Here is a 14,076-nt window from a genome sequence, read left to right as displayed (position 1 = left end):
CTTGTTAATCAGCTATCATTTCCTTCTGATTTTAAAAATAAATTATAGGTAGAGTTTAGGGGTAGAGATTGGGTTAAGTCTATATTTTTGGACAGTAATGTTGATCCAGGATCAACAAAAGATGTTGATCACCATTGAAGTTCCTACACTCACCCGATATGTTCAAAACTGATTTCAACTCAGTGTTTCTTATTGTTCTTACGGTTATCATACGTTTTCAACACATTATAAAGACAGTCGTGTTATTGCAAAACTCCCATCAGCAGTTTTCTCCATCTCTACTATCCAACGGACCCATACAGCAGCTTGCTTTGAGTCACGCATTGGCTATTGCTATAGTACTGACGTAATCATAGCCGTGATCATCCCGAATTAAAAAACTAAATATCAAACATGTTTGATATTAATCGGGGCAGCCCTGATTTGTGAGCTAGCAGATCGGGTCCAAGATTCGATCATCGCCTCACATTACCAGAGGTGCTCAACAAGATTTCGTGGATACATCGGCCTAAAACTACTGTAGTGTGAGCCCAGCTTAAAAAGTAACGTTTTTTTGTGTTTCTTGCTTGTAGGCCTACATTACCTGACAAGAACGTGGTTAAAGGCCATGTACAGAAGGTCTGCACTTATGTCACGATTTGGTCAGTTACCCAGATGTACGGCCATATTGGCAATACTCAGATGTAAACAACAGCATGAATTGCATGGTTAATGTATTACTAAATAGGTTGTTCTGCTAATTTATGCTGTCTAAACCATGGAAAATGGTGTGGAAGCTGCTAAATCATATAGAGAAGAATGAGAAAGGGCAATATTTTGACAAACTAAAGTTAATAGGTGGCAAAGATACATATGAGCAGTATTAATTAAAATATTAGCCTAATATTTTACCTACCTGACTGGAAATGATAAGAACAAACATGAAAGTTGACAGATTTTTGCCCTGGAAATCCAACCACAAATGCCTTTTGTTCCTCAGACAGTTTTTTGCACTTTCTCCTTAATTTGTTATCATTTTTGACAGTCTATAGTACCCCAAATGTTTTTCCTGGTCTGACTGATAAGTACAGCCCAGAACATGACAATAATTAACCATTTTCAGCAGCAGTAATCAGCAAAATATGCGAGTTTCATTGGTTCAGTGCCACCAATATGGCCGACGTGAAAACACTATTTATTCTACACACTTGTATACTTCCTCTAGTGTTTTCAAATTCAGTATGTAGTCTGAAAGTTTGAAAATTTGATCGCAGACTGTGATTTATTGTTAAAACTGCTTCAATAAACCATGCTAAGGCTCTTAACAATTTTTATAGGATGTTTTGATATGTTCTTACTTTTGGCTGCAGTATTAAGTTAAAGGGTTCTTGCAGTGCATTGCCACAAAAATAGCACCTCTACCATTCAAAAGCCTTTTCATCTTACAATCACTATATTTATATCCATAGCCTGTACTTCGGCTAGAGACATCAAGAGAACACATTTCCTACAGGAAGCGGTTCTTTCATCATGGCTCTGCTTCAAACAAAGCAAAACTCACAGAACTTTGTCCGTCCACGAGTTTGGCTGAGAAGCCAGAAAAGAGGAAGATGGAGAATAGATTCATACCACAAGTTTCTTTCCATCCCAGACAGCAGGACAGAGAAATGGAAATCTACATGAGTCAAGCTGGAAGATCAACAACCAAGACGAACATAATAAAAAATTATGTAGCTTGCCTGTGTGTTACGGGAAGTGTTTTGGATTTACTATCATTGATCCAAAGCTTTAAGACTTCTGATATCTACTTAAGATTTCCTGTAATGCATTATATGATTTGAATCATGTGTATAATACTAATGTATTAATCTCTACATGTGACCTCATTATCAGGATTAATACCATCCGTATCCCTTCACACATGTAAGAAATCTGGTTTATTCAAGTAAAGATGAACAAACTGTTTTAGTATTTTTAAAACAAAATAAAACAACAAATCAGGGAAGTTACAACTTTTACAACAGTCTGCCAAAGTAAACCTTGTGGTTCAATGATTTGACTAACATTGTGATGATGTGAAATGGTGTATTGAATACATAAAAAAAAATTAAATGTTGTTTACCATAGAAATGAAAACAATCACTGTTACAAAATAAGATGAACTGCATGCAGATAAAATATGGTATAAATGTTGGCAGAGTTTAGAAATTCAAGCTGGTACTAATTTACTATTAATACAACATTTTGGCACTGAAATTCCTCAGTTAAATATTAAACAATCTTTATATTTGCTTTAGATTCAGCAAATTCACTCAGTGTCCAGCAATTTCTTTTTTTTTCAGTTTTGCGTGCATTTAAATGTCAGTTGAATTCTAGATATTCTTCAACATTGCTGCACATTTATATACAATTAGATAGTTATTTTCCATAACTTGTACTCTAAACAATCTAATTTCCTTACCGGCAGGCTTATTAATAACATGATTACAATTTTGAATGAGTAAGGTATTTAACATGCGGAAATATTAAGATGCAGTTAGATGACATCCTACAGAGTGCACAACTGGACTATTCACAATTTGCACCTGTGTCTCTCTTTAGATAGGAATATATAGTCTATTTCGACTACTACTCTTTATACAGTATACAAGACTGATATTTTATGTGCAGATTTTCAAGATCCCAGACTACTGGTGCCCATTTTTTCATACAGATGTGTTTTAGAGAGAAAATATTGTCGTCAGCGTGCATGTAACCAGATGTGCTTGCCGGGATCATGATTAAAGACGTGCAGATGTCAATCAAAGTGTCTAAAAAGAGCAACAGCCTTAATTTGATTGCTAAACTACTGGCGGGATGTAACTCTAATCAAAGATGATCTCTGAAGCCTGGCGTAGGCAGTTAGCCGTGTCGTCTGGCATACTGCTGTGTGTGATGTTGTTTCCATCCAAGCGCAGGGTCCTCAGTCTAGAGTAGTTGACCGGGGAGCTGAACTTGCAGATATTCGTCAGGTCAAACTCTGAAGAAAAAAAAGTGATAATGGTATTACAAAAAACATTCAAAATACTACCTGACCTCATGACGAAAATGTACCTGGGGGAACTTTTTCTTGCATACCAATAAGTACATATCACAGCAGTTTCCAACGGAAATGAACACTAGAGGCAGTAAAACAGCGAGCACTTGTGTTTCGCTCACCGAACGTACTCGGTATCTCAGCCGGCACAGAATTGTACAAGCTAAAACGGCATGCTTGCAATTTTGTTTTTACATCACATTTGCTTTTGTTTATACTATCGGGTAGGTTTAGCTGTAGTGCAGATGGTACGTTATTTTAAAACGTCACCGACCATTATAGTTAAAGCACCACTCAATGGAGATTTCAAGTCAGAACTGTGTTTACATTTACAAAACTAACGTCACATAACGTTTTTTCCTGGGAAAAAATCGTACACTCTTTTAGCGCCCTTAGTGGACATTTCACTTTGATGATATGTCACGAAACATACATGGTGGTATGTATTTCGCATCTTGCCGGCACAGAATTGGATTTAGGATGCGGGATCCTTGGGTACGAATCCTGTGAAAGAGCTAAAAGATCAGAAAACTAGCTAAAACGGCATGCTATCGGGTCGGTTTGTTCATACTATCAGGTAGGTTTATGTGTCGCAGATGGTACGTTATTTTAAAAACGTCACGGAGCATTAGAGTTATAGCGCCACTGAATGGACATTTCAAGTGAGAACTGTTTATACGTACAAGACAACGTCACATAAAACGTACTGTATGTACGTTCATCTGTTCTGGGGAAAAAAACCAAACACTCTTTTAGTGCCACTCAGTGGACATTTTACTTTGAATATGTCGAGAAACGTACATTGCGATATGTATTTTTCCCACAGGTATGTTTTCGTCATGAGATCAGGTAGAAATTAGATTACACACGAAATAAGTACATATTACTGCAGTTTTTAACAGAAATGAACACTAGAGGCGGTAGAACAGTGAGCACTTGTAATTGTTTTTGTACACAGGTCCATGTGTTTCGCTTTCTGAACATAACTAGCTTGCTCGGTATCTCAGCCGGCACAGAATTGGACTTAGGATGCGGGATCCTTGGGTACGATACCCGTGATAAACGCGACTCACGATGAAAGAGCTACAAGATTGGAAAACAAGCTAAAACGGCATGCTATCAGTCGGTTTAGGTGTAGTGCAGATGGTACGTTATTTTAAAACATCACAAAGCATTAGAGTTATAGCGCCACTGAATGGACATTTCAAGTGAGAACTGTTTATAAGTACAAAACAACGTCACATAAAATGTAACATATGTACGTTCATCTTTTCCGGGGAAAAAACCGAACACTCTTTTAGCGCCACTCAGTGGACATTTTAGTTGTATGTTTAGTTGTATTTAGTTGTCATGTATTTTGCGTCTTGCGAAAACGTTCCCACAGGTACGTTTTCGTCATGAGATCAGGTAGAAAATGGATTAGACACGAAATAAGTACATATCACTGCAGTTACCAACAGAAATGAACACTAGGTACGGTAAAACAGCGAGCACTTGTAATTGTTTTCATACACAGCTCCATGTGTTTCGCTTTCCGAAAGTAACTAGCTTGCTCGGTATCTCAGCCGGCACAGAATTGGACTTAGGATGCGGAATCCTTGGGTATGAATCCCATGATAAATATGACTTACGATGAAAGAGCTAAAAAGCAACCTAAAACGGCATGCTATCGGGTCTGTTTAGGTTAGTGCCGATGGTACGTTATTTTAAAATGTCACCAAGCATTATAGTTAAATCGCCAGTCAATGGACATTTCAAGTCAGAACTTTGTTTACACGTATAAAACCAATGTCACATCGAATATGTTATGCCGATACGTATTTCGCTTCTTGCGAAAACGTTCCCCTAGGTACGTTTTAATCATGAGATCAGGTTGGCAAAATCTGTAGCTCGAACAGAGACGGAGTAAAACTTACTGTTTATCTCGTTGACTTGCAGGTAGAGGTGCTCGAGCGATTCGTTGATCTCCGGGATGGTCTTCAGCTTGTTAAAAGACAGGTCGAGCTCGAGGAGAGAGGACACGTTGAACACACCTGCAGGGATGCCAGAGTCCACCAGCTTGTTGTGAGAGACACGCAGGTACTGCAGGACTGGGAGCTTGGCCAGGTAGCCGCCAGGAACGCTGTCGATTTCGTTATTGTCGGCGTAGAGCATCAAAAGCGAAGCTGGAACTCCCGAGGGAAGCTTCTTGAGCTTGTTCTCGCTCACGTCCAGCAGAACCAGGGACTTCAGGCCTTTGAAGGCACCCGTGACACTCTCGGTGGTCAGCTTGTTCTTGGACAGGTGGAGGGTGGTCAGGTTTTCCATCCCAGACAAGGTGCCAGCAGGGAACGAGCTCAGCTGGTTGCCGATCAACTTCAACTCATCCAGAGACTTCGAAAGAGGACTGGGGGGTTTGGTCAGCTTGTTATGACTGAAGAGGAGCTTCTCAAGTTTGGTGAGTTTATCAATGGTACCAGCCTGGATCTTGTCGCTGGTGATGTTGTTGTTGTCGAGGATGAGCCAGCGAAGGTCGGTGACGTTATCGAACACGCCGGCCTTGATCTCCTCAATGTAGTTGTTCTGCAGGTAGAGGTATTTGATGCCGGTCGGCACGATAGGGATGAACTTCAAGTTGCGCTCGTTGCAGTACATGGCTGTGGGGAAGCTGAGGGGACATTCGCACTCCTGGGCGCAAGTGGGAGACGATACTCCCTCCAGTGGTGCGGAGGGCACATAGTATTCATCATAGTAATCGTATTGAGCCAAACTTTGACATAGCAGTCCAGCCAACAGGAAGAAGCCAAGAGCAAACATGGCTGCACAACTCAGTCAAATCGAATCTAGAGAGGAGAAGAAAAGAGAAGAGAAGAGAAAAGAAAAGAAGAGGGTAGTGGTTAACATGGTTACATAAGAGGCTATATTGGAATGGGTCAAAAAAAAAAAGTTTAAGAATAACAGAACTTTCAACGCTGAACCTCAGACATAAACAAAAGCCAGAGACATTCTTCTAATGGAAATTGATGACTACATGCTCAAGAATGCAAATAGGCCCAGACAGCCGTTCCCCCTTTTGAAAATTAGACCCACATTGCTTATGTAGAGATCCAAGTTTATCTCAAGTTACATTAACCTTACCTCATACCTATATCTCGCTTTGTCTTTGCATGCAAAAAGTTATTGAACTGGAAATAAATAATGCAAGAGTGCTTTTATAATACTGATTTATCAGTTAACATTTCATGAAAGTTTAATGAAAAGAAGAATAAATGCATGGAAGTATTTTTGCATAAACATGCATGGAAAATGCTTACTGCATAATCTTTCACAATATAAGAATCAAAGCATGCAATAATTCTATTAGCTCATGCATTTTTAATAATAAACAACATATTTTTAAATAACGTTTTGAATAAAATGCATGCATGCAAGCTTTTCAAACATCACCAGGCTGAATATCCGCAATATGGTAATGCTTTTTCTTCAGTCCGCCCCAAAAATCTGCCAAGCAGATTTTTAATAATCTCATCCAGACAGAACAAAAGCGAGCATGATGCTAGATATCCTTACCTTCCTGCTTCTCTTTCTTTGCACGACTTCAGGTAGAGTTGTGTGCGGCCCGAGGACTCTGGCGAGAAAGAGTAAGGGAGGGAGAAAGCAGAGAGTGAGAGAGAAAAAGAGAGAGAGACACTCAAGCCAGACCTTAGTCACCCAAGATTGATAGAAAACAGCAGTCAGGCGGTTCTAGTGTGTAGATGTCAGCAGTTGTTCGCTGAGAAACATATGGATTCTAACAAAGTTCAGGTGTAGCAGTGCAGTTTGGGACATGTAGTTCTTCATGGGACACAGAAAGGAGTAAAGACTCACTAGGGAGGGTTTGCAAAATATATACCTGTATAGTCGCCACACACACGCACACACTTTTCCATGCCGTCCTTTCCGAACAATCCCACAAAACAATTCAGCTATTGTGTGTGAGACACAAACAAGTCTACAAACACCTTCACCGCGGGTTCCGTCATAACCGATGTTAAGCATTCCTCATAAAAATAAACAATACAAAGGTTAATGAAACTATTTGGAAAATCGTCCAAAAAAAAAAAAAAAAAAAAAAAAAAGAAAAAGAAAAAAAAGAAAATTGGCTATTTGCAATGGCAGCTGCCTGCTATTAGACTACTGGGCTGTAAAAAAAAAAAGACTTGGAAAAATTGACCAAATAAGAGGGTAGTGGGCCAAACCAGACTTACATAACCGTGTTGACTATCGGAGACTGAACGGAGAGTGTATCCAATTCTTAACAGCTGGTAGATTGTATATCATCAAATGGTGTGCCATCTTTTAATCTTAAGCCTCATGAAATCCAGACGGCTTCTGTCTGGCTGTGGTCGTGGACTTGTGTGATGGGAAGCTTGCACACGGGGCTGTATGTCATGAGGGATCTAGGAAAGATGGTGCTGACTGCAGGTCAGTTGGGTTTTAATAGCACACACTGGCTCTTAGGAATGCAGTAAAGTCAGGAAACCAGATGAGAGCCGACCTGTGTAAGCCTCGTGTGTATCGGAGGAGCTGAGATTTTGTACTGTCTTGGATTACTACTGCAAACTCAATAAAGAAGATGAAGATAAAAGCTGCACAGCAAATGTAAAAACAAAATAATAACAAATAATTAATATAGAATAATTAAATAAATCACAATAACATCAAGTTTGTAAACTGGCATCTATGGTCATCACTTATTATTACATTTTATTAATATACATAGTATGTTATTATACTAAGATATTAGGGTGTTGATTCAAAACAAAAGTGGTCATCATTTAAATGTCAGGTTTACTGAGAGTGTTGATTCAAAATAAACTAAATTAAATTAAAATAAAATAAAATAACTTAAATTAACTTAAATTAATCATGTAGGGTCAATGATCATTATTTAAATGTAAGTTTCACTGCCAGTGTTGCTCCAAAAATAAAATGAAATAAAATAAAATAAAATAATAAAAGAAAAGAATAATGTAGGGTCAATGACCATCATTTTAATGTAAGGTTCACTGCAAGCATTCCTCCAAAATAAAATAAAATAAAATAAAATAAAATAAAATACAATAAAATAAAATAAAATAAAATAAAATAAAATAAAATAAAATAAAATAAAATAAAATAAAATAAAATAAAATAAAAAATAAAATAAATCATGTAGGGTCAATGATCATCATTTAAATGTAAGGTTCACTGACAGTGTTGATTCAAAATAAAATAAAATAAAATAAAATAAAATATTTAATAAAAAACGTAAAATAAAATAATAATAAATCATGTATGGTCAATGATCATCAATTTACTTAAAAGATGTCAGGTTCAGTTATAGTGCTAAAATAAAATAAAATAAAATAAAATTAAATTAAATTAATCATGTAGGGTCAATGATCATCATTTAAATGTAAGGTTCACTGACAGTGTTGATTCAAAATAAAATAAAATAAAATAAAATAAAATATTTAATAAAAAACGTAAAATAAAATAATAATAAATCATGTATGGTCAATGATCATCAATTTACTTAAAAGATGTCAGGTTCAGTTATAGTGCTAAAATAAAATAAAATAAAATAAAATAAAATAAAATTAATCATGTATGGTCAGTGACCTTTATTTTACTAAAAAGATGTCAGGTTCAATTACAGTGCTGATTTACAACAAAGTAAAAATAAAATAAAATAAATGTAAAAATAAAATAAAATAATATTTAATAAAAAAAAAAAAACATAAAATAAAATAAATCATGTATGGTCAATGATTATCAATTTACTTAAAAGATGTCAGGTTCAGATACAGTGCTTAAATTAAAAATTTTTTTTAAATTAAATTAAATTAAATTAAAAAAAATAAATAAATCATGTACAGTCAGTGCCCTTTATTTTACTTAAAAGATGTCAGGTTCAATTACAGTGCCGATTTACAACAAAGTATAAATAAAATAAAATAAATGAAAAAATAAAATAAAATAAATCACTGGGAAATAAAATAACAAATTTAAACAAATAAATCCTTTAAACATATGTTACAAAAAAAATTGGGCAAACAGATTCGAGAGACAAGAGTCAGATTCAAACTCTAGTTACATATTTCAGCACCACGGCGTGTTATAGCATGCACACTAACTGCAAGGCCACAGATCTAATACCGTTGGGTGGTCTTCAACTGCTCTGGATTAATTTGACTGCTGCAGTGCTCATACCTGTCCCATACCAACAGCGCTATGACCTTATCACCCATTCCTCATCTGTCCTGTCCCCTGCAGCTCACCCCTACACTCACTCTACTCATCTGTCAGGCCTGTAGGGCAAGCACATGCTGCTGAGCTCATGTTTGGACATTAGGGATGAAGTTATGCAGGCAGGTCAGGACAAACATGTGCAGCTGTACCTGATGCAGGTATGTGAGCTTTACAGTTGCATTTAACATGCAAAAATCCAGGCTAATTGAAAAAAGCACTTTTTTTTAGATAAAATTAGCACATTACCACACACCGGTATTTCAAACACACCCCTAGACATAGTTATGAGCCAGGTCATTTATTATACTTTACATGCTCACTAGTCTTAACTGGTGGTAATTAGCTTTGGTTGAAGTACTGTTATTTTGGTATCACTGGGATGCAATTCTAGTTTTTATGGTAACACTTTACAATAAGGTTCATTAGTTAACATTAGTTAACTACATTAGTTAACATGAACTAAGAATGAACAATACTTCTACAGTATTTACTAATCTTAATGTAAATTCAACATTTACTAATGCATTATTAAAATCAAAAGTTGCGCTTGTTAACATTAGTTAATACATTGTGAATTAACATTAGGATTAATAAATACTGTAATAAATATATTGTTCATTGTTTGTTCATGTTAGTTAATACATTAACTAACATTAACTACAGGAAGCTATTTGTAAAGTGTTACCCTTTTTTAACATTTTGATTTTTTATATTTTGTTTATTTTTTTTATATTTTGTTTAATTTAGGTTGAAGTTTTAGTAATTTTGGTAATACTAGTTTTATTTATTTAGAAAAAATGTCTATATAGTTTTTTTTTTTTTTTTTTTTTTTTTTTAAATATATTTAGATTGAGTTATTTACATTTTATTTAAGTTAAAAATGAAACTAATTGAAAATGAGAAATGCTGCCTTTTTATAAAAAATATAAAATATAACAATATATTTTAAATACATTTTATTTCAGATAAAGTTTATTTTATTTTGAGGAATGAAATACAATGTAAAATGTTGGATATATTTTAAAATAAACTGAATGTAAAAATGACAAATTGATCACAAAAAAAAAATTCATTTTTTAATAAATGAATAAATTGTAATATATTTAATAAATGAATATGGCCAGAACCACCATATTTGTTTGGAGTTTTATTTGATAAAATAATAAATAATAAATTCAATGATAAAGTCAATGATCATTATTTTTCTTAAAACATGTCAGGTTTAATCACAGTGCTGATTAAGATAAAATAAAATAAACATGAAATAAACAAAGACCTATTAAAAAAAAAAAAAAAAACAGGTGTAGTTTTATACCTAGACTTAACTTTTTTTTTTTATTTATTTTTTTTTTTTTTTTATAAAGCTAAAAGAATTAATATTGCCAGAACCACCATATTTACCAAAGTTACTTTTTTCTTATTTTCCTTATGTACATCTGAGTGTTGTTATTTAGATATTGTTTATAACATTATTAGTAATTTTGTGTGTACAACCCTGCCATAGCGGTTGGAAAAGCTCATTTTAATGAATCATGTGACTTTTTATTGTACCACCTTTGTTATTATCAATATATTAATATATTATAATTAAATGACAAATACAGTATATAGTAAATAGCCTGTTTATTACCAGCCCAACTTGAGTACTGACGTTAAGTATTTTGTAAGAGTATTCTGCTGTCCAGCTGTGTTCTCACTGTCTTTCCTGTCTGGACATTGACACATGGAAAATCAAAACCTCAGCATCCTGAAGATGGCTGGAAAGATTCTCCACACCAGTTCCACGAAAAGCTCCAGCATTTACCAACTTTGGAGTTTTTGCTTGAGGATTTGTCTGCTTGAGGATTTCGATCATTTCCTTGTTTCATCTCACCTACATGTTTACAAAGACGTTAGCGGATACATTCCCTCGGCTGTCAAAACTACGCACAGGAAAGTCCACAGCTGCGTCTGTGTCTTGTTTTCTGACAGAACCTGACATTTCCAGTCCAGTTTTTCATAATTTCCAACCTTCGTTTTTTCCTGGCCTGGAAGCTTTTGAGACACACAAATATATTTGTGGAAAAGGATTATACTGTAATCCATCTGAGTAAATTAAACCACGTTTTATGAATCTATCAAAAAGCTCATTCTTGTCAACAGCTTTATCATGTTTCCTCTCTTTAGCTTAAGTTACTATTTCTACTTGATCTGACAGGTTGCTTCAGTCATACTAACATCTGAAGAGTTTGGTTTCAAAACATTATAAATCCATTTTGATTCATTTTGAGTAAAAATGTGTTTTCTCTACCAAGAAAGTGGCTAGATGAAAAGCACTATTTTCTGTTTCAAACTTTCACATAGCATATTTAAGTTATAATAACATTTAATAAAATTTAAATCCAGATTTTAATTTTCAGAGATTTATTACAAAAAATGAACAAATTACAAAGTGATATTTAACTTCTTAAAGTGAATTCGAGGGGAATTTTTTTTACCTTTGTAATGGCATTTATTAAAAGTATGTCATCTTTTATGTCAATTTTTTTTTCCCATATATTTTATAAGCTTTTTAAAATTTCTAACTAAAACAACAGAATAAGTTACCAATCAAATGAAATCAGTATTAACAAAATTAATTTGTTTTTAAAATTTACATTTAAAAATTAAAAAAAAAAAAAAATTAAAAAGACTTCAGACACAATACATCTATTTCCGTGAATCAGTTCAAACTATGAATTTCACATGAATCAATTAAATCAAATCTGAATCAATTAAAGTCAAAACTGAATGAATCATTTCAAAACGGAATCATTCAAACTATGAATTTCACATGAATCAATTAAATCAAATCTGAATCAATTAAAGTCAAAACTGAATAAACCAGTTCAAAACGGAATCATTTAAACTATGAATTTCACATGAATCAATTAAATCTAATGAATCGGTTAAAGTCAAAACTGAATGAATCATTTCACAACGGAATCATTCAAACTATGAATTTCACATGAATCAGTGAAATCAAATCTGAATCAATTAAAGTAAAAACTGAATGAATCATTTCAAAACGGAATCATTCAAACTATGAATTTCACATGAATCAATTAAATCAAATCTGAATCAATTAAAGTCAAAACTGAATAAACCAGTTCAAAACGGAATCATTTAAACTATGAATTTTACATGAATCAATTAAATCTAATGAATCGGATAAAGTCAAAACTGAATGAATCATTTCAAAACGGAATCATTCAAACTATGAATTTCACATGAATCAATTAAATCAAATGAATCAGTTAAATTCAAAACTGAATGAATCAGTTTAAAATGGAATCAATTAAATTCAAAACGGAATAAATTTTATTAAAAATTGATTTGAGTCATGAGTCATTAAACTATTTTAGTACAAATATAATTATACTGCTGTTTAGTTTAGTTGCAAATTATTATTTTTTTAAACTGACATTTAAAAATTCCATTTATTTCCGTGAATCAGTTCAAACTATGAATTTCACATGAAATCAAATCAAATCCGAATCAATTAAATTCAAAACTGAGTCATGAATAAAAACTATATTAAAATATTTTAGTAAAAAAATACGCAATTACACCGCTGATTAGTTTTGTGCATTTTATAGGTGAATGCAAATTTAAATACATTAAATATTTATGCTTATTTAATAAAAAAAAGTTCATTAATGATTTTCAGTAGGATTTATAATGCATTTTATTTGTGTCTAACATATCTGAATCTATTCAGCTATATTGATATTTGCTCTGAAATAATATACAAAAATAATATAGTATATAATATATAATTATATATAACTACTTATTATTTATACTTATAGTTTTTGCATTTTTTAGGTTATATAACCCACCTGTACTTAAAACTTGATGGGTGTTTTGGATAAATTAGTGTCACAAAAATGTTAGCAAAAGGCTGAAAATGTCTGAATGAACAAACAACCAAATAATATATTAAATATGAATATATAAAATCACTATATATATTTATTTATTTATATTTACATATTTTTAAAGTAAAAATTATTATATTTTAATAGTATAGTATATAAGTATTATAGTATTTAAATATATATATATAGACACACACACACACACACACACACACACATTTACACATAATATTTATCATTTTTATCATTATCATTTTATCATCTTTTTAAACTCTTGGTGTTTGGTGCAAATTGGTGTCACTGAAATGTCTTAACTGGTGTTGTTTTAGAATAATATGTTCACTTTGTAAACCTGCTGCTAGCTAGAGGCATTCACACTCAGTTTGGAGACAAATAGTCAAGTGTTGTGTGATCCTGAAGCAGACAAATGCACCTCAGACACCTCAGTGCTGAGCCTCACATTGGCAAACACACACTCTCACACACACATGGTTGCACATGTGCCACAGACGACTGCGAGGGTAATTTCAGACCTCGCTATATCCCCTTAATATAATACCGGCAAGCTAGTTAAGATGTCACAGCTCACACGTACTTGCATGCTTCAGACGCATGTGCGACTGAGAGCTGATCAAAGCTCACACTCAGGGTTTCAGAACTGTCCTATACTAAGTCTATGACGTCACTTCTGTGATGATCTGACGCACAACGCCTCAGTTCTTATTGTGACACATGAGTTAAAGTGCTGATTTTAAATTTGCATTACGCTCATATGTGAGCGTTCTGGTTTATATGTGGTATATATGTGACCCTGGTCCACAAAAACAATACATTGTATGGGTCAAAATGATCAATTTTACTTTTATGCCA

At 33.7% G+C, this 14,076-nt stretch overlaps 1 protein-coding gene across 1 annotated transcript; it reads right to left on the bottom strand.

Annotated features, from left to right (window-relative positions):
* Window positions 1-1,897: 1,897 nt before the first annotated feature.
* Window positions 1,898-6,886, bottom strand: lum (lumican). Its single transcript, XM_051108495.1, has 3 exons — window positions 6,605-6,886; window positions 4,972-5,877; window positions 1,898-2,998 (listed from the first exon to the last, which is right to left on the bottom strand). The coding sequence occupies exons 2-3, from the start codon at window positions 5,849-5,851 to the stop codon at window positions 2,844-2,846; spliced, it is 1,035 nt and encodes a 344-aa protein (XP_050964452.1). The 5' UTR covers window positions 5,852-5,877; window positions 6,605-6,886; the 3' UTR covers window positions 1,898-2,843.
* Between the last annotated feature and the right edge of the window lie 7,190 nt (window positions 6,887-14,076).

The sequence above is a fragment of the Labeo rohita genome, chromosome 4, assembly GCF_022985175.1.
Source record: "Labeo rohita strain BAU-BD-2019 chromosome 4, IGBB_LRoh.1.0, whole genome shotgun sequence".
Lineage (NCBI taxonomy): Eukaryota > Metazoa > Chordata > Actinopteri > Cypriniformes > Cyprinidae > Labeo > Labeo rohita.
The sequence above is the reverse complement of the archived record's forward strand: the minus strand, read 5'-3'. Positions and strand labels throughout refer to the sequence as shown.

Coding starts and splice junctions, on each gene's coding strand:
- lum (XM_051108495.1), bottom strand. CDS start 5,851: ATGTTTGCTCTTGGCTTCTTCCTGTTGGCTGGACTGCTATGTCAAAGT. Junction 2,999..4,971: donor GCAAGTCAACGAGATAAACA/GTAAGTTTTACT, acceptor TTTTTTCTTCAG/AGTTTGACCTGACGAATATC.